The sequence below is a fragment of the Apostichopus japonicus genome, chromosome 7 (genome assembly GCF_037975245.1).
Source record: "Apostichopus japonicus isolate 1M-3 chromosome 7, ASM3797524v1, whole genome shotgun sequence".
NCBI classification, from domain to species: Eukaryota; Metazoa; Echinodermata; class Holothuroidea; order Aspidochirotida; family Stichopodidae; genus Apostichopus; species Apostichopus japonicus.
The window spans coordinates 21,281,056-21,299,875 of NC_092567.1; the positions used below are offsets into that span (position 1 = coordinate 21,281,056).

The 18,820-nt window shown below is 37.4% G+C and overlaps 2 protein-coding genes across 5 annotated transcripts in view; one reads left to right on the forward strand and one right to left on the reverse strand.

The window, feature by feature from the left end:
* Positions 1–149: 149 nt before the first annotated feature.
* Positions 150–6,036, reverse strand: LOC139969717 (solute carrier family 35 member G1-like). The gene is made up of 2 exons (XM_071974903.1): positions 6,018–6,036; positions 150–5,878 (listed from the first exon to the last, which is right to left on the reverse strand). Coding segments are annotated over exons 1-2 (1,026 nt in total). The 5' UTR covers positions 6,020–6,036; the 3' UTR covers positions 150–4,854.
* A 2,835-nt stretch (positions 6,037–8,871) lies between these two features.
* The window catches only part of LOC139969720 (endoplasmic reticulum-Golgi intermediate compartment protein 2-like), a 16,781-nt gene continuing 6,832 nt past the window's right edge, over positions 8,872–18,820 (forward strand). Inside the window, exons 1-8 of one of the 4 annotated variants that reach the window (XM_071974909.1) lie at positions 8,872–8,997; positions 10,524–10,705; positions 11,676–11,831; positions 12,479–12,593; positions 13,553–13,715; positions 14,732–14,819; positions 15,257–15,355; positions 17,716–17,813. In XM_071974909.1, the coding sequence (XP_071831010.1) occupies positions 10,600–10,705; positions 11,676–11,831; positions 12,479–12,593; positions 13,553–13,715; positions 14,732–14,819; positions 15,257–15,355; positions 17,716–17,813 (825 nt within the window). In that variant the 5' untranslated portion in view covers positions 8,872–8,997; positions 10,524–10,599. The other 3 variants (XM_071974910.1, XM_071974907.1, XM_071974908.1) reach the window with 3 other exon arrangements.

Consider the following 18,820-nt stretch of genomic DNA (forward strand, 5'->3'; position numbering starts at 1 on the left):
TACATTCTTCATACTCACCCGATTAACAGCGCATTGCAGTTTCATGCATGGATCGAGAGTCTCTCTCCGCAATATTTCTTCTGGCTAGCTGATAGTTTTTAATGCGGGTACCCTTTGACAGGTTGGGACATTATAAATACTTCCATTAACGCATTTTTGTCGCTTGCATCATTATCTGTGGTATATCTATGGTATACATATAATTTTGAGCACCGATATGCCCACTATATAAGCCCACTATGGCACACATTCCTTGCAGTTGCACCTAAACTAATATTAATAATAATATACTAAATACTACTATGGGGAACGTTATACTAACTAAGGCTATAAATTATATACATAATGTTAGGCTAGGTACATGCCTGTAACTTGACCACATATAATCTCTTTTTCTTTGGTTGAAAGACTTTCGTATGTTCTGCACCGATTTTACAGAGATTACCATCATTTCTGCTTTCATTTTGTTCGTATAACCTGGCCCTTTCAAGATGGGCTAGTCGGTATCTCTCGGACATTTTAGCTAGCTCTGAAGCACTAAATTCTTTGAATTTGTTTACGTATTTTGACGTCATAAAAGTGAACAGCGCCGCCAGCTTCAAAGGAGACAACAACATCAAAGGAGACAACGGCATCAAAGTAGACAACAACGTTGAAGGAGACAACAGCATCAAAGGAGACAACAACATCGAAGGGAACAACAACATAGAAGGAGACAAACAAATAAAACTCCGTTACCAGTGAACCGTGTTTAAGATCCGCTTGAAATAAATAACAATTAATTAAATAATTAAATAACAATAATCAGTATATAGTCAATAAACCTATACAAACCACTGGATCGGCGGCTTTGAATTTCCAGTGAAAAGTATTATATGCAGAAAACGTGGTAATTATGGAACGCGAAAAAGGCAACCGTATTTCGTTGCCTAAACTAAGTTTGTTTCGTTGCCTAAACTAAGTTTGTTGCTGTCTAAACTTAAGTTGTTGCTGCTGTTTTACCATGTTGCTGTTGTTCGTTGATGTCTAAACTTGCGTTGATGTCTAAAGTCACGTTGACGACTAAACGCGCCTTAATGTCTAAACTCACGTTGATTTATAAACTTACGGTTAATGTCTAAACTCACGTTGATGTCTAAAACTTTCGTTGATGTCTAAACTTACGTTGATGTCTAAACTCACGTTGATATCTACACTTTCGTTGCTATCTAAAGTTCCGTTGTGACCACATTGTGAACGAACATCATTCTTTCTTTTCCAAAAAAATTATAACAATCAACCGCAAGTTGCTTCCGTGCAGTGCTAACAACATATCTATTACAGAGATTTTCATGCTAAATACAGCCAATGATGTTTTCTCAAATTTCCCGAGATTTGTTTGGTTAATAGTCCCTTACCCATTGTCTGCAAAAATGCTTGCATCTTCAGTGCTCAATGAACGCAAAGTATGATGGTTTAACTATGTAACGCGAAAAGGGGGGGGGGTGGGTAATCGTTAATGTCATGCCGGATTTGTAGCAACAGCCATGTAAATATCCTTAACAACCTGATTTGTCGAACAAAATCACGTTGTTAACGATATTTACATGATAGTTGATACAAATCCGAGGACGTTATTTACATTTATATTGTTAATGTCATATTTGAATAATTGTTTTATCACAGAAAGTTATGAGTTGAGACAATCTATGAATTTTGCGGGAAGCAACCACAACATCTCTGATACTGAAAAGGACTTTAAGTCTCACAGTATGTTATGTTCTCTCCCTTTTGAGAGTTGATAATGTAAAATGTGCATTTATACCACAGTTATTTCTTCGTTGCAAACTTGCGTAAATTTTTGCGGTCCCTTTGACCACGTGCTTCAAGTCATGATTCTGGTGCAACACTAATTCGTGTGCATAAACTACTGCAGTCATACATCGTCAAAAGTAGTCATTGAAGTTTCGACATTGCGTAAAAATGTTATTTAAATACTATAATTTTCGTGGAGTTGGTTGTTTCCAAATACTGAAAAGCATCCAGGGTAAATGTTGGATCAGTTTCTCTATGGTTGGATGTAGTCTGCGCTTCGTGAGTAACAAGAGGTCAAAGCAGGTCAAAGCATCGAGGTACTATATACGGAGTTGGAGAGGAGGAAAGAGTGGCAGGGCAGGCGAAATGAAGGTCGGACGGCAGCCCTTGTAAAACAGCGAAGCTAGGGCACTGGATGGCATCCGCAATATATATATTGTGTAGAGCATTCACAAAGTACAGGCAGTGATAAGATCGCATCTTCTCAACTATAAACACTAGTAAAAGTATAGGTCATATAATAAACGCAATTGGTGTTCGATCGGGACGAAAAATTTGTCTTTAGTAATATTACTGTCATTCGTTTTACTTGATTGCCGACATTCACAACATATCCAGACATCATGTAATGGTTCAATAATTCAATTTAAAGTACAGTATTTTATGCTGGCAGTTTTGTCTCGACACTCGTTTTACTTGACTTTTTACTTTACTTTACATTCCCAGATTACCTCTACACATTGTTGGAGGGGCTCAATGAAATCAGTTTAATAGTGCAGTAGTTTTATGCTGGTACTTTGTCTAGACACTCGACGTTGTACTTGATTTCCAACATTCACAGCGTATATGCATAACCTATAAGTATAACATTTTAAAAGTTGTTTACCGTGCAGCCTCCTATACTCGTATGAGTTGTACTAACGCACATGTTATCTGATAGCCTGGCTGGCTGTGGGAGATACGGTAGCTTATAAAACAAGGTTTCCACAAGTTTGCGTTTGGTGACTCCAAATGGACTCGACTTGGACCTCCAAGACCCCTATTGTTTTTGGTGCAGGTGTGTATAGCCACGTACAGTAGACTGACCTGTGTTTATCATGCCGTAGTGTTAATGTATCAAAATGGTTGTTCGGGCCATTTCTATAGTAACAGCTAGTTCTGCTTATACTAACACCTTTCTAGTGTACTGAAGTCATCGAAACCTCAATGCATTTTGCATTCTGGTTTACATTACGCGGTTGAGCAATTTTGAACCGCGCCGATAGCAACAACCTAAGTTTAGACAACGACGTATGTTTAGACAACGGAAGTTAAAATAACAACGTGAGTTTGAGCAACAACGTGGTAAAACAGCAGCAACAACTTAAGTTTAGACTGCAACAAACTTAGTTTAGACAACGAAATATGGTTGCCCTTTTCGCGTTCCATAGGTAATATCATTGGCGAAAACTTTCTACGTACAAGTCTCTACGACTTTTAAATATTACTCGATAAATTGATCTTGAGCTTTAAAACGATATTTATCCTGAAAAGTCTGAATAATTGATATCAGAAACTGCAAGCACCCAACACTCACGTTTAACATGCGGGTTTGATCATTTACATTGATTATTTTTTTTTATTAGCAACGCGATCTAAATTCACTGTTGCATTTCAAAAGTGTCTTCATTTCCTCATGTAAGCCTTGATACAATTTACTTCAATCGTGCAAAATAGTTATGTCCCTGCAGCAACGTATAACAGCTAATGGTTTGCACATTAATTAATATACATGCATGATCTTGCTAGCGCCGGAGTCGTCTGTTGAACACTATAGAGAGCTCAAACAATCTGTTTCGTACATTGATTTCTAGCGCGACCGTATACAACTAACTGTACAACTAAATAGTTCAAGATAAAATATCAGGAGAAGTTTATGTAATGCATCGAAGCATCGAAAAGCATCGAAATAAAGAAAAGAAGATGGAAATTCATTGTGCATATATTGCGCCAAAACCCAAACAACGAAAGCAACAGCAGCATGACTTGGGCACCAGGGGCAGGAGAAAGGGAGGGCGACCAAAAACAACATGGCGCAGGACAAGACAGTGGACCATCGCTTGTTGGCGATCTTGGAATGAGACCAGAAACTGGTTGGCGATCATGGAATGAGACCAGAAACGCAGATTCTGACCGAGACGAATGGAGACGCTCTGTGGAGGCCTTTATTTGCCTCTAGGCAAGAAGAAATATGATGATAGCCTATGTAATGCGCCACAGAAAAACACATTGCAATGGGCAATGTATATTAGTTAAGACTGCATTTCTTTCTTCCACTTATTGTATTAACCATTGTGAACTTACAATCAGTGTGAAGAACAAAGTGCAATCAGACAAATCACAGACTCACAGATCAGTTAATTAATATCTAAGATATTCAAATTAATATGTAAAAGTAAGATGGCTTGACGTTTTGATCCCAGCAGGATCTTTTGCAGAGGATGAATGTTTCATATTGAATATTTCATATTCAAATTATTCAAATTTCATATTCCATTTCATATTGAATATTTCATACTCAAATTTAATAAGATATACCAGAAATGAGCTTATACATAACTTATTTTGTTTATAACGTTTGTATATAATTTATATGAGAGAACTGATTAATATTATAGGTGTATCGTTTGGGAACGATAAACCAACATGCCCATAGATATGTAACATGCAATCGACGATAGATTGACTTTCATAGATTTGATGAAAGTACTTAAACTTTCATTTGCCCGCATATTCTTTTACCGTATCTTCTTAACATCATTTTATATTACTTTTAAATTGCCCTCCACAAAACAAAAGGCTATGTGCAAAGTATTAATAAGACGAAACGTATATAGATATGGATTGTCACACGACCATTTTTTTAATAGCAGGCACTCATCAGTTTCAATAAACACATTCTTTCAAAGCATCATGCTGACAGAACATGGCATACTTCCTCAGTGTCATTCACCTCCATCATTTTCAAATGGTGTCGCTGCATGCTAAAGATAAATAAAAGATCTTGCAGTAAGTTGAGTTTTACTTCAATATTGGCCGTTGTTCATCCTCTTCTTTACCTTCAACCTCTGAAACTGCTTCACGGTCAGAAATCTCATCAACTTCCTCACTGAAAATTGTACCTATACACGAAAATATTATTAAGACAGATCCAGCTAGTATCTGCCAATGGAAACTAAAATTGAAGAAAATGAACTGTCCAACGTAGGTCATAACAATTTCTGATGTTAATATGATAGAGACTGTGGTAGGTTTCTCCCTACAGACGGCAAGATATCCGAATAGAAACCCACCAAAGGTAGTCACACCAGTTCCTGAAAGCGTCAAAACATCTCTTGGTGTCTTTGGTAGAGACCAACCATCAAGGAAGGAACACAAAATCATGGAAATCAGGAGATATTGACAAGAGTATGACAGAAGATTAACAAGAAAATGTGAATTCTCATAACACGCTAGCTTCCTCCCAGCAACAAGCGATCCTGAAAACGACATTGCAGCCACGATGGCCGAGCATATGCCGTAAGGTGTTGGCAAGCTGAATCCTTCTTTGGATAAATCTTCCTGTGCCAGTGCCAAAGCTATCAGTGCTACTCCACCGGTTGAACAAATTGCAAAGAATAAATCTTTTAATCGCGGTTTGACCTTCAGAAAAGTAACACTGAAAATTACAGAGAAAATTGTGAGTGTAAAGAACAACGCAACGGCATTGCCTGGACCAATGCTAAATATAGATAAAGAAATAGCTATTTGGGATGTAAAATCAAAGCTGCCGTAGAGAATGATCAGCAAAACTTGGGTGGAAGAAACTGGATGCCAACGAAGTTTTACAATGATAGCAAACATTAAACATAGACATAGGACTACAAATGAGTTACAGACGAATATGAAAGCTGGATGAAAGTTCTCAATAACTTGGTAAAGTATCATGTCTTCAGTGGAAAAGCAAATAGCACTGAGAGTGGCGTAGAATATCCCGATCATTGGCATCCCTCGAGATGAAAGTTCCTGGCCTATCCGTTTCAATGTATTGTCAGTGGACGTCATCCTAGAGTCAATTCAATTGGAATGGTTAAAGTTAATTAAAAATGAATATTTATTTATTTCCAGTGAAAAATAGTAGGAATGTGCAACCATGCTGATATGACAGTAGTAAATAGGCTATATCCTTCTATAATGTCACTTACATGAGCTTCCGTGACAACCTTCTGTATCTTCTCTATGACTTTTCTACTGACCTTGGCATGCCTATCATCATGCCTGCAGTAACTTTGCGACAAGAGAATATTTTGGCTGAAAAACAGTATCAGCCTGTAGGCACGCAACATGGAAAATTGTACCCGCTTTTCTAAAGAAATTCATATGACAAGTTAATTACAGACTTAGGTATGAATATTTTTTTTTTCGTGTGTATTCTTGACAAATACATTACATCAATCATATGAATACGAATAAGTACTTATAAAATGGAACTTTGGCCTACATTCACCGTGACACTATCGACAACTAAGTCAAGACTATATATCAACAACTCTATTTTTTATATTTTTATTTATTATTCATATGTTCATAGTCAGTCCCGTGACTAGGCCGGTGCAGCCTCCCGGGTCCCATGGGAGAAGTACTGGAAAAGTAACCAACCATCCGCGAGGCTGGCACGTCGGACGTTAGGTGGCGAAGAGGCTAAAGTACATTGATAATTTCATTCGGTAAAGCAAACGTTCCCCATGTGCTCTTTAAGGCTCATGGCTTTTTCATTTGGATATCTAGATGGGCCATATATTAAATCTGCCGTCGGGCCAACCACATTAGGACGACCAGTTTAGTAACGTACGTCAAATTACTACATGTACTGTTGATAAAGCACCTTAGAATCAAATGGACCTTCAACAAGCTGTCGAGCCCTCCAAAGAATAGATTTGATTTGATATTAGATATATAGCAGGTATTTTATTATAGGCTTACAGTAAATATCAAATATATAAGATTATGATTTACTAATTGACGATACTGCTGAACTATATAAATTAAAAAGTAAAATCAGCTCGAAAATTCACGGAAATGGAAAATGCACGATTCGGATAATGGATGTTCACATGCATGGTCCAGAGTTCAGTGTTAATTTCGTTGATAAGAAATATATCCTACCGTTCTTGGAAATGCTTTAATGCGATACAAATTTAGACAAGCTGTATAAGACAAGCTATATAAATGACACATATTTTCTTACTAGATATGCGGGTTCAACTGTTTACAATAACGAGAGATTGCATAAGTTCCACCAAAGACATATTTGTACGTAAATGCATGATACTTAATCGAAATTACATTCAATAGAAAATAACTTTTGATTCCCAGAGTTGATCCGTATTGCACACTAATTCAGGATCCATGATTGATACATTTCGGAAGGATCATAGTAAATTCCATAGATAAGTAACATGAGCTGCCAAGCAAGAAATACGAAACTTTTTATTTCGGTTTTATGCATGTTTACCCATATATATAGCCACAAGAAACACCTATTTATATGATTTCCTTCTAATTAAAAAGTTACATTCTTTATACTCACCCGATTAACAGCGCATTGCAGTTTCATGCATGGATCGAGAGTCTCTCTCCGCGATATTTCTTTTGGCTAGCTGATAGTTTTGTCAATGCGGGTATACCCTTTGACAGGTTGGGGCATAATAAATACTTCACATTAACGCATTTTTGTTGCTTGCATCATTATCTGTGGTATATCTATGGTAAACATATAATTCTGAGCACCGATATGCCCACTATATTAGCCCACTATGGCTCACATTCCTTGAAGTTGCACCTAAACACATTTTAATATTAATAATATGATACTAAATACTACTATGGTTATACTAACTAAGGCTAAAAATCAAAGGAGACAAAAACATCGAAGGAGACAACATCATCAAAGGAGATAACAACATCAAAGGAGACGTCAACAGGCAGCATAGAATTAAACAATTAACATAATACAACCCTTTCGGCGTTCCATACTCATACACTCCTGTTTTTCATTTCATTTATTGGTTTGGTAATTTTTCAGTGAACGAACACTTTAAAAACCCACCGTGGAGTAGAAGGCCCGAATTAAAGAATTAGACATATCCGCCAAATGGGTTGCAACCCCTGTAATGTATTTTCGAGTCGGCGGGACCGACGAACCCTGTAGAATTGACCGGTATGACAACATTAATGATTGACACTGGATGGAAGATATGGGAAGCAGGGCTAATTGAGATTTTGTACCACCGTATTCTTTGACCAGGATATCATAGTTCCCTTGTATGTCCATTGAAATATGACCTTTTAGCGGAGATGTCAATTCCCTATTATGTATGTATATATGTATATAAAATACCATTAGGTCATCCCATGTACGTACAGCTACGCATAAACTACAAGAAAGATTTATAACTAATTGGTGTGGCGTGCTGACAGAACGATCCATACTTTCTAAATTGACCATTTCCCTCCATCATTTACAGATACAGTCGTTCTACCTTACCTTCGTCGTCTGTGACCGGTTCGTCATAAATCTCACCAACTTCCATATCACGCTAGCTAAAAAAGGAATATGGACTTCAAATTTAGTGTATGTATGCCTAATGGGTTTTAATTCTTTTCACTTGTGACATCCACTAATGGTCAGAGGCCAAAGGTTTTTAAAGCATGTCAAAATGACAACATGGCCGAAGTCATCATGCCTATTATTGGCAATTAGGTTCTCAATTTTCGCATTATGTAAGTTCATTAAAGTAAATTAAATCCAAACCAACTTCAAAACTGATGTGTTTGTAGGTCAGGGAATGGACTTCTGGGCTTCAGTCAGTGATGACTCGCTATACAGAGTCAAACTCACCATAGGTCAAAGGTGATTGAAAGCACAAACCGTCATATAACGAAATTATGGGAAGATATCCGTAACTCTATGACCTCACTTTCATACATATTTATTGATTTTATTTCCTATTTTTAAATTGTTTATTCTAAACTTTCTATTAATAAATTGTTTGAAAGGTATACTGGAAAAAACTGACACTGCCTACTGTTTTTGTTTTACATCTCTCTTGGCGTGCCATACTTATCAATGTTAATTTCTAATCCTGTGCGCTACAGCTTTAACAACACATTCGGATGACATTGGTAAAAAATAATCCTTACCAGCTAAAAGAAACCCAATTTTTTTGTACGATAAAAATGCACTATTTGCGTCAATATGACGTATTCATACAGTCATACATACAGGCTAGTAATTCAAGCATAGGTCTAAGTTACATACATAGGCTACATGCACAAATTACATTCATGATAGGCCTATCAATGGCTACGTGGGACACTTTGCTCACGGTCATACTGTAGTTACCTTGCTAGAATACCAGTTGTGCGATATTTTGATCAATTTGTTCGGGTTTTTTTTTCGTACCCAGGCTTTGCATTGGGTGAATTTGCTTGAAAGTATATAACGATGCTACATTCTTTTCAAGTGATCGCCACTGCTGTAGGCCCATGATAGCTTAAGTGTACTGTGTGTTTTTTGTCAACAATGTAAATATATTGCTAACTAAGTTGTACAGTAGCTAGGCTATAGACCTTTATTCCTTTAACTTTAACTAGCCAACACTACAGCTACATATATAGACCTCGGCGATAGCAGAACACCTTAACTCTGTGTTGTAACCGTCTTAATCAGGATCAGTTGTCACAAGAAACTAATAGTGATCACTGGTGTAACTTAAACATTGACTATTTAAAAATTGTGTGGCAAGACATGAGCAGTTCGACATTCATGAATAACTTCAGAGCTGTCAATCATTCTCGAAATTGTGATAGCAAATTTCATTAATGAGGTAAATCATTAATATAAACTGGTGTGACTTGTTGTAGATGCTGTTTTTTGACATATCCATAGATATTTAATCTGGTTATGGTAACTGTTAAGAATGTCAAATGATATTGACAATTATGAAACATGTACACTTATTTAAATTGGTCAAATTCAAAAGACTTTATAAGTCAATTTAAACTGTAATACTGTATGTCAATTTAACTGGGATGTAAAGTTGATAGACTATATATGTATATATTAGCATATACCATTTTCAAAATGGTTAAGTTGTTGATCACATTGTGATCTGATTCCTATGGCCCTGCTGTGTGGGATACATACTTAAAAGGCATTGAAGACTCGCCCCAAACCGCGTGCCGCCATCTGAAAAAGTTAACTTTCTGTTGCTTGCAAGTGACGTTTTGTACTTGTCGCTACAAAATGTAGACAGTAATGAAACGTGATACCTTGTTATCTTAGCTGGACCTGAGATGTCCATGGCTGTATCGTTTATACACTGTGCTGTGGGTATTGACCGCAGCTGTATGTACTGACTGTACACTAGTGTCTAATTACCAAGGATAGCAAGCTGTGTGTGTATTTTCTGGGATCGATGGTGGTGTCTAATACTTCTGTTACACCTCGTTCGAAACTAGGTCAGATCACCGGCATTAGTTGTTTCTTTTGCGCAAGTCTTCACACCCTTTAATATGCTACACTGCAGGGGACTGTTTGATACCTGTACTTAAAATATATATCTATAGATTACTGTGTGGGTACACACACACTGCATCATCCTTTTCGAGAAAAATGTATTCTCATGTTTTTTTCCCTGTTTTTGCAGATACATCCTACATTTTATCAATCCATGCAGTTTATTGATTTCAAAGAAATGGAAACATAAAGTGAAAGGATCAATAATGAGACGACTTAACAGAAAGCAAACCCTGAAGGTCGTGAGGGAGCTGGACGCATTTGCAAAGGTCCCAGAAGATTACCAAGAAGCATCTGCTGGTGGTGGAACAGGTTTGTCATTTCATAAATCAATCAATTTGATCGATCACTCAGTCGTTCAATCGATCAACATCCTTAAAAGCAAACATGAATATCTTGTGTCACATATAAATCAAATTTGGGCAAACAGTTTACTTTGATGTATAGTGTCATTGAGTTAACTTTGTTTAACATGAAAATTGTGAACATTCTCATGGTATGTTAACTAACCAATATACTCACACTTTGCAAGCAAACCCTGTAAAAAAAAATATATATTATTTTTGGGGGGGGGAGGGCGGGGGGTGTAACCTTCTTCATTCCTTAGAAAAAAAATCAACTTATGAGAAAAGAAGTAGCTGATGATATCACCAGTGGGTACTTAACAGTCTTAGTAGTATTCAGTACAATAGCATGAGTACAAGTACTGTACTAGGGATATTCCCATTATGATATTACCTGCAGAAGGCTCTAACTTAAAGGCATCGAAGACCCTCCCCAAACCGCGTGCCGCCATCTGAAAAAGTTAACTTTCTGTTGCTTGCAAGTGATGTTTTGTTTGTGTCGCTACAAAATGCAGACAGTAATGAAACGTTATACCTTGTTATCTTTAGCTGGACATGAGATGTTCATCACTGTATCGTTTGTTCACTGTGCTGTGGGTATTGACCGCAGCTGTATGTACTGACTGTACACTAGTGTCTAATTACCGACGGTAGCAAGCTGTGTGTGTATTTTCTGGGGTCGATGGTGGTGTTTAACACTTCTGTTACACCTCATACGAAACTAGGTCAAATTACCGGCATAAGACGTTTCTTTTTGCGCGAGTCTTCACACCCTTTAATGAGGTTTGAATATAGACTTACTACATTCTCCCTTCTGATACCAAAAGAGAATTATGCTGATCAATATGTAGAATGCAATAATGAAATGCATGTGTGGAATTTTTACTCAGCATGCAAGTTTGCGACAACCTCATTTTCTATCTTTGTTTCTTTCCCAGTTGCTCTTCTAACATTCTCTTTGATTGCTGTTCTGGTCGTCTCCGAGGTTCGCTTTTTCTTGAAGTCTCGGATGAAATATCAATATGACGTGGATGCTGATTTGAACAGCAAACTTCAAATAAATGCCGATTTGACTGTCGCTATGCATTGTGCTCGTAAGTGATTGCTTAGAAACATTGAAGGTTTTCACGAATGTATAATCACATCTTTTACGGTTTCAGCTTGTCCAAACGGCAAAGTCGATAATTGTAAAATGTAAGGAGTCTTAAATCTTACGTCCGACAGTAGATGTATTTGCAGCTCCTTGTGATGGGTCATAGCTTTGAACAGAAATAAGAAGCATGGATTCTATACCATGGGAGGGTCTAAGGTATGTCCAGTGCTCTTCCCCTCCCCCTCCCCTCCCCACTTCTTTGTTGTGAGTGTTGTATGCCAAAATTTATTTTCTAAATCTTGAGATTTTCAAGCAGAAGAATTCACCTTCACGATGTACGTAATATTTTACCACCATAAAGCGGTTTTTGAAAAGTTTTATCCTGATGGTTCAATACTCAATTTAAGATGGATTTTATGCCATTGTGAAAACAGGAATTACAAAAGTAGGAGATAAGTTAGTGCTGTCAGACAAGTCTGTAAAGTTTACATTAAAATGTCGTTTCGATAATTTCGTAGCCTGGGTCTGTGAACATTGAATAAGTCAAAAATTGTGAAATATCTACGACAAAACCATTCTTATTTTTGTTATCAGTAAAATAAAAGTGAATATATTCGCCCTTTTTTTCCTTCTTCCCCCCCCCCCCAGACCTTGGTGCCGACGTAGTGGATATATCCGGAGATGTAGCTATCAATTACGATAACAGCATGCAGACTGATCCAGTTTACTTTGCTATGAGTGAAGAGGAGAATGAATGGCATAAGTGAGTATTAAATAAACTTAAGATAAGTGGTATTAAATAGTTGTAATAGCAAAGTAGTGAGTAATAATGCCGATAGTGGCATGTACCTATAAAAAATACACTATACAATCATGCAGGGTTGGCATACTAAGAACTAACCACTGGCTTGTCTAATACACAAGTATTAAACTAATAAATCGTACAATTTGAACACTGTAAATATGAAGTAAGTGCCTTAATCCCTTTCTTATTTCACTTATTTGGTTGTACACCCTCACTATACTTTAGGTCAGATTCATGAAGAAAACTGCTTATGTTACATCATCGAAACCAGCATTCTGGTTCCTTTTCTTTTCTTCTGCCCTGTTACATTCTCGTCTGTAATCTGTCAATATCTTTGTTGAATTGAAGCTTCTTTGTCGTACAGTATCGTTTTTCTTTACAGCCCATTGTCAGTATTTCTCTTTTCTAGTCTCCTTCATATTCAGCTATTTTTCTACTTTACTTTTGTGTTATGTTTTCTTCAGTACGATCACATGAGAAATAAATTTTGAATTGAATCGGAAAAAGAAAAAAAAAGTATTTGTGATGATGGATGTGGTCGCAATTTCTACGTACAAGTTTCATTTGTATGATGCTGTTAAATCTATGCAAATGATGCATACTTGCAAAGCTCACACGTGGTTGTAAATTTTCCGTGCTGGAACAGAGCTTCTCCATGTATTCACCATCTGTTGTGGAATTCTCTCGAAAAACTAACTCAGCAAAGAAGAACGACCAGCTCCTCTCATCAGATATAGCTTTGGTGATGGTCTGCACGTTGCTCCACTTTAAAGTGGTTGAAACACATACAAAATCAGGCCTATAATACCCTGATGGTGCTATAGGTTCAAATAAACAGTAACAATGTGACAAGTTGTTTCAAATCGATAACAACCGCAGCAAATTCCTGATAATTTTTTTCCTTTTGCCTCTTCTAGCACGATAAGGAAAATCCGTGAGGCCGTGGCCGAAGAGCAGGCTATTCAGGAAGTGATGCTGAAGGCAGGTTATCAAGGTCTAACACATGATAGGCCAGTGCCTACGAAATTAGAAAAACCTTTTGATGCATGTAGAATTCATGGATCCATTACTGTTAATAAGGTGAGAAATTAACCAAAATTTGGTCAAACTTGCAACGTACAGTAACCCTCCATCTCGTAGGGAGATACAGAGGAGTGGTATAATAGAGATCAGTTTAGTTTCGGTCGTCACGGCCTCGTTATGACCTCATCTTCCCGTTACATTTCAGTTCTTTTTTATTTACTTGTTTATCATAATATTATCATAAAGACAAGAGATATGAATATAAGTACCACTGTAGGAAAGGAGGAGTAAGAATGGATCAATGGAATTACATCTTGAAGAAGTCAGTTCTATCCCTAAGAGCAAGACCTTTGTGCCCCTAACTATAACAACCCCCCTCCCTTACCTGTCTAGTCCTGTAATTCATTAAAAACAATTAGAGAGAAAGTTTTAACTAATGGTATAATACCTGACAATATGCTTTAAAGAATAGAAAAAGAATTGATAGATATAAGACAAACATATTAGTATGTGTGATTTGCTAGGATTCGATCAGATCACCGCCATGGGCAATATAATGGAAGTTAAGAAAATGCAATGAAACTTGCAGCAGTCTGTGCTGAGTTTATTTCTCTCGGTAACGTAACAGTTTTTCATCCCAGTTATCCATGGAAGCGCTGCAAACCTGTGACATATGTTTATACTCATTAAATCTAGTTTTGTGTAGTGACAACTATTTTAAGTACATTTGGTGCACTTTCCCATACCCTGCTAAAATACTAGAATCATTATTCCCGAGGTCCATTTCCAGTTCAACCGGTGGTTAAGTAATTCCTTTCCAAACTCACTCTTATGGAAGTGCACAAATGGCTTTGGTCTGGGTGTCAGGTCTGTCACGGGTGCCTGAGTTTGATAAACTGTTGTCGGCTTGTGAAATTTGTAAGGAAAACTAGACAAAAAAGAAAGAGAGCAAAACAAACTTAATAAGAACTAACAAGACTCTCTTTAAGTGCTAATTTAACTCAATTAAGAAGTATTAAAGGAGTGCTAAAGTTATTGAGAGAAGAATTTGGTTTCAAACTGTTACATTTTAGGTAGCTGGTAACTTCCACGTCACTATCGGACAGAACATTCCTTTCAACAGGGGGCACGCTCATATATCAATGATTGGTAAAGGAGTAGGTGAGTTATTCTGGACACTATATCCTGAATGTAAACTAGTACAGAGAAGAGGGAACACTTTAAGCCATTTCGTGAATTCCATGGTAAACACTCACAAAACTGATGCATAGGTCTTGAGTTCGAGTCACTCAAAGATTAATGTATGTCGTCCAGTTAGAGAGTTGTTGACAATTGACAATTCATAATCATGGACGTTAAATATGAATCTAAGAGACTGACTTCGGTCAGCTTGCGGCTTTGATAAGCCAATGAGGCTTCTTCGCGAGTTCCTGCTTGCAGGAGGATCTAAAATACATACAATACATACATACATATATCTTAACATTTGCAAAAGCACAGAAGGGTAACCTTACACTGGTTTTAATTGACAATACAATGTATAATTGAGATATGTCAGTTTCAAAAGTTTTGATCTGTTTGGTCTCTTTTTTTCACAGCGCAAAACTTTTCACATCGAATCGATCACTTATCCTTTGGTGTACCGGGAACGGGCGTGATCAACCCTTTAGATGGTGATTCGAAAATATCTAATGATTGTAAGTTATATTCTCTGTTCATTTTTCAAGGTCACATCGTATTTATTCACGTTCAGTAAAATTTCTGTGTTCCGTGTTAGCTATGCCCGACCATGCAAATACTGGGAGCCAGAGAACATTTTTGGTTTGACCAGAAGGACCAAAAAAAGTCAAAATTCTAATTGCTACTGGATTGAACAAAATGCAGTGTAGGTGTGGTACTCAAAACTATAATACATTAGGCATGCACTATAATACATTCGTCTCGTGCAAAATTGTAGGGGTGGTCTCTGGATTAAAAACTTTCAAAGGCTCAGACTGCCTATTGAGAACCCCTGCTGTACACTGAATCAGGGGCGTATCCAGGATTTTCCAATAGGGGGGGCGTCAGGCATGAATGATCGCCGTCCTGGGGGATGGGTCTAAGGGGAGGGGTGTACAATTTTTGCTTTCGAAGAAGGGCTGAAATGCAAAATGGTGTCATATGCATGGGCGGCGATCTGTACTTCCGAGTGGGGGGGGGGGGGATATGACCTTGTTGACTATCTTAGCGTAGCGCCACCATGAAGCGAAGCGTACAAGAAAATTTTGTGATTAACAAACCCTCTAGATGGCCGGAAACGGCACTTCCCGAGGTTTCCAAGCGGCATATACCCAACTTTAAAATAGGGATGTCATGTCCGAAATATCTCATAATCAGGATCCAAAATACTTTTTTTTTAATTTCGGGTATTATTTTGGGAAAATTGCCCCTGTCAATCTTGTTTCAGGCGCAACGTTAGAATGTTCGAGAGCTCTTTTATATTATTCGATGAAGAAAATGGCCTCATGCAGGCTATTATAGGCCTATACACATGCAATACACAATTACACATAGTTACATTCCTAGGTACCGATTGCTAGGGCATCCAGGTGAAACGTATATTAAGCATTACCCTGGTTACATGAGATTCTCAGCTGTTCGAGGGAACATGTACGTGTGTAGGCCTACTATAGGGCCTATATGAATACTATGAGGGTGCATATATGTACTATATCAATACCGTGGGCGCAATAATACATTTTGTTGTTATAGGGCCAATGAAGCCTACAGTCAACTATTTTTGCTTTATAAAGACGCTTTATTTGAAAAGATCGCACCGCGTTTATGGTAGGCGAGAAATGAAGCTAAAAAAGAGCCGTACATTAACGAAGATGCATAAATGTAGGCATGAAAATATTCTTATCCCTGGCATTTGGTGGGGGGGGGGGGATATGGTGCATTACATCCCCTCCACCCATTTTCATGGGGGGATATATCCCCCCTCCACCCAGGATCGCCGCCCATGGCCATATGTGATCCATTTTTCGACCTTAATAATAAGCAACATTTCCAGTAAATATGGACACAAAATGCACAATTTAGTATGGCTGGCATGTCACTTAGTGTTTATAGTGATAATACAAACACAATTACCATCTATGTTTCTAAAACTATTATGCCGCCGAACTTCGCCAGAACCTTTTTTTGGCAAACAAAAAATAAAGCATACGGGAGGGGGGGGGGGGGTTGAGCGATCACCGACATCTCACATAAAGGTCGTCATCAATTTTTTTTTTTTTTTTTTTTGCTAAACTTTTTTTTTTTTGGTGACGGCCAATAGGGGGGGCGCGTGCCTGTTGCGCCCCCCCTGGATACGCCCCTGCTGAATAACTGATTGTATGTTAGTTGTATTGTATGTTAAAGATTATTTTAAAGAGTATTTAAAGAGTAAATTGTTTGTTGAAGAGTCTCAAGGAGTGTTAGCTCTGTGGTTAACGCCGGTGCCATTTCAATCATAATGCCCTGAGTTCGAGTCACTCCAAGATTAATGTATGTCGTCCATTTACAGAGTTGTTGATAATTGACAATTCATAATCATGGACGTTAAATATGAATCTAAGAGACTGACTTCGGTCAGCTTGCGGCTTTGATAAGCCAATTAGGCTTCTTTGCGAGTTCCTGCTTGCAGGAGGATCTAAAAAACATGTTACACACTTGTGTGCAGTGTAGATGAACAATATCATTACTGTGTGTATATTAAGCAACGAGTGAATGTAGCGAGGATCAAGATGTGATGACTACTTACTCAACTTTGAATGCTTAGATGCAAAATGATGCTATCTTTTGCAACTTTTAATACAAAGTTGAAGAAAGTTTGGGTAATATCAGGTATATTTGATGTACTGTAAACTAGGAATGGTTGCAATATCCTGTCCGCACCCCCTCCCCCACTCTACCCCTCCTCATCTCCCCTGGTTAAAATATTATGCACAAGTCAGTTATAGGAGATGTGTCTTATTTCATTTCTCTTTTAAGCATCGTTGAAGAAACAAAATGTGTTTTTCTTTCTTTTTTGTAGCCAATATGATTTACCAGTACTTTTTACAAGTGGTTCCTACCAAGATCAACACATATAGAACCAAGTTAAATACGTATCAATATGCCGTCACAGAACAGGTTAGTATCCATATCAAATGGCGACTCTAGAACCAAATTTTAGTTTTCATACGTCGTAGTGGTTCCAATTAAAAACTAGCAGATTTGGCAGAGGAATACTTTTTTACATTTAACAATGTTAGTAACATTTCTATAGCTATTCTGCTTTTCGAAATATTCAGATTTAAAATTTGGTTAAAACTCTGGAATGCTCCTTTAAGCGTACACTGATGATGTTCTCAGAGCAGACCTAAATGTTAACGTTAATCAATTGTTTTATAAATTCTCATAATTCAGTCCGTCAGTCATGTTTCTTTTGTTTCATATTAGCAACAAAATTTCCTTGGATCACCTTCAAGACCATCCTTGACAAAGTTTTACTACATTACAAACATGTCATTTGAGGCCATGAAAATTCTCCTGTGTTTTCCCATTAAGTTTTGTGTTGCGCCTGAGAAACTGAACTAATGGTCTGTGTGTTAGACTTAGTCGTCCAATCACTTTCATTGATGACCCTCAGATATCTAAAGAGTCTTTCCTCAAAGAAAGAAAGACAATAAAAGCACTATATCAATTTAATTTGGTTTGTGTGCTAGACTTAGTCGTCCAGTCACTTTCCTTAATGACCCTCAGATATCTAAAGAGTCTTTCCTCAAAGAAAGAGAGACAATTAAAACACTATATCAATATTATTTGGACTGATAGAAGTGTTTTTAATGTTTGTGCCTTTAAGTCATAATTTACACTACCGACTACCTGACCATTTCTATCGTCTAGGTTACTGTTTCAATATTGCTCATTTCAACTTTTTCAAGGTGACTTGGACCCAACACAGCTGTGGTTGTATTTAATGCTTTTGTTGGACTTTCATGGGTGCATTGCTAAAGTGCCAGGGGGTGAAAAAGCCCACAAGGAAAAGGTAGGGTAGGACCTGACTTCAACAACCCAATGCCAATGGAACATTGTTGCCTTTTATTCTTACATTCTACTACAGTTAACTTTAACTATGAACAAACAATTTAATAAAC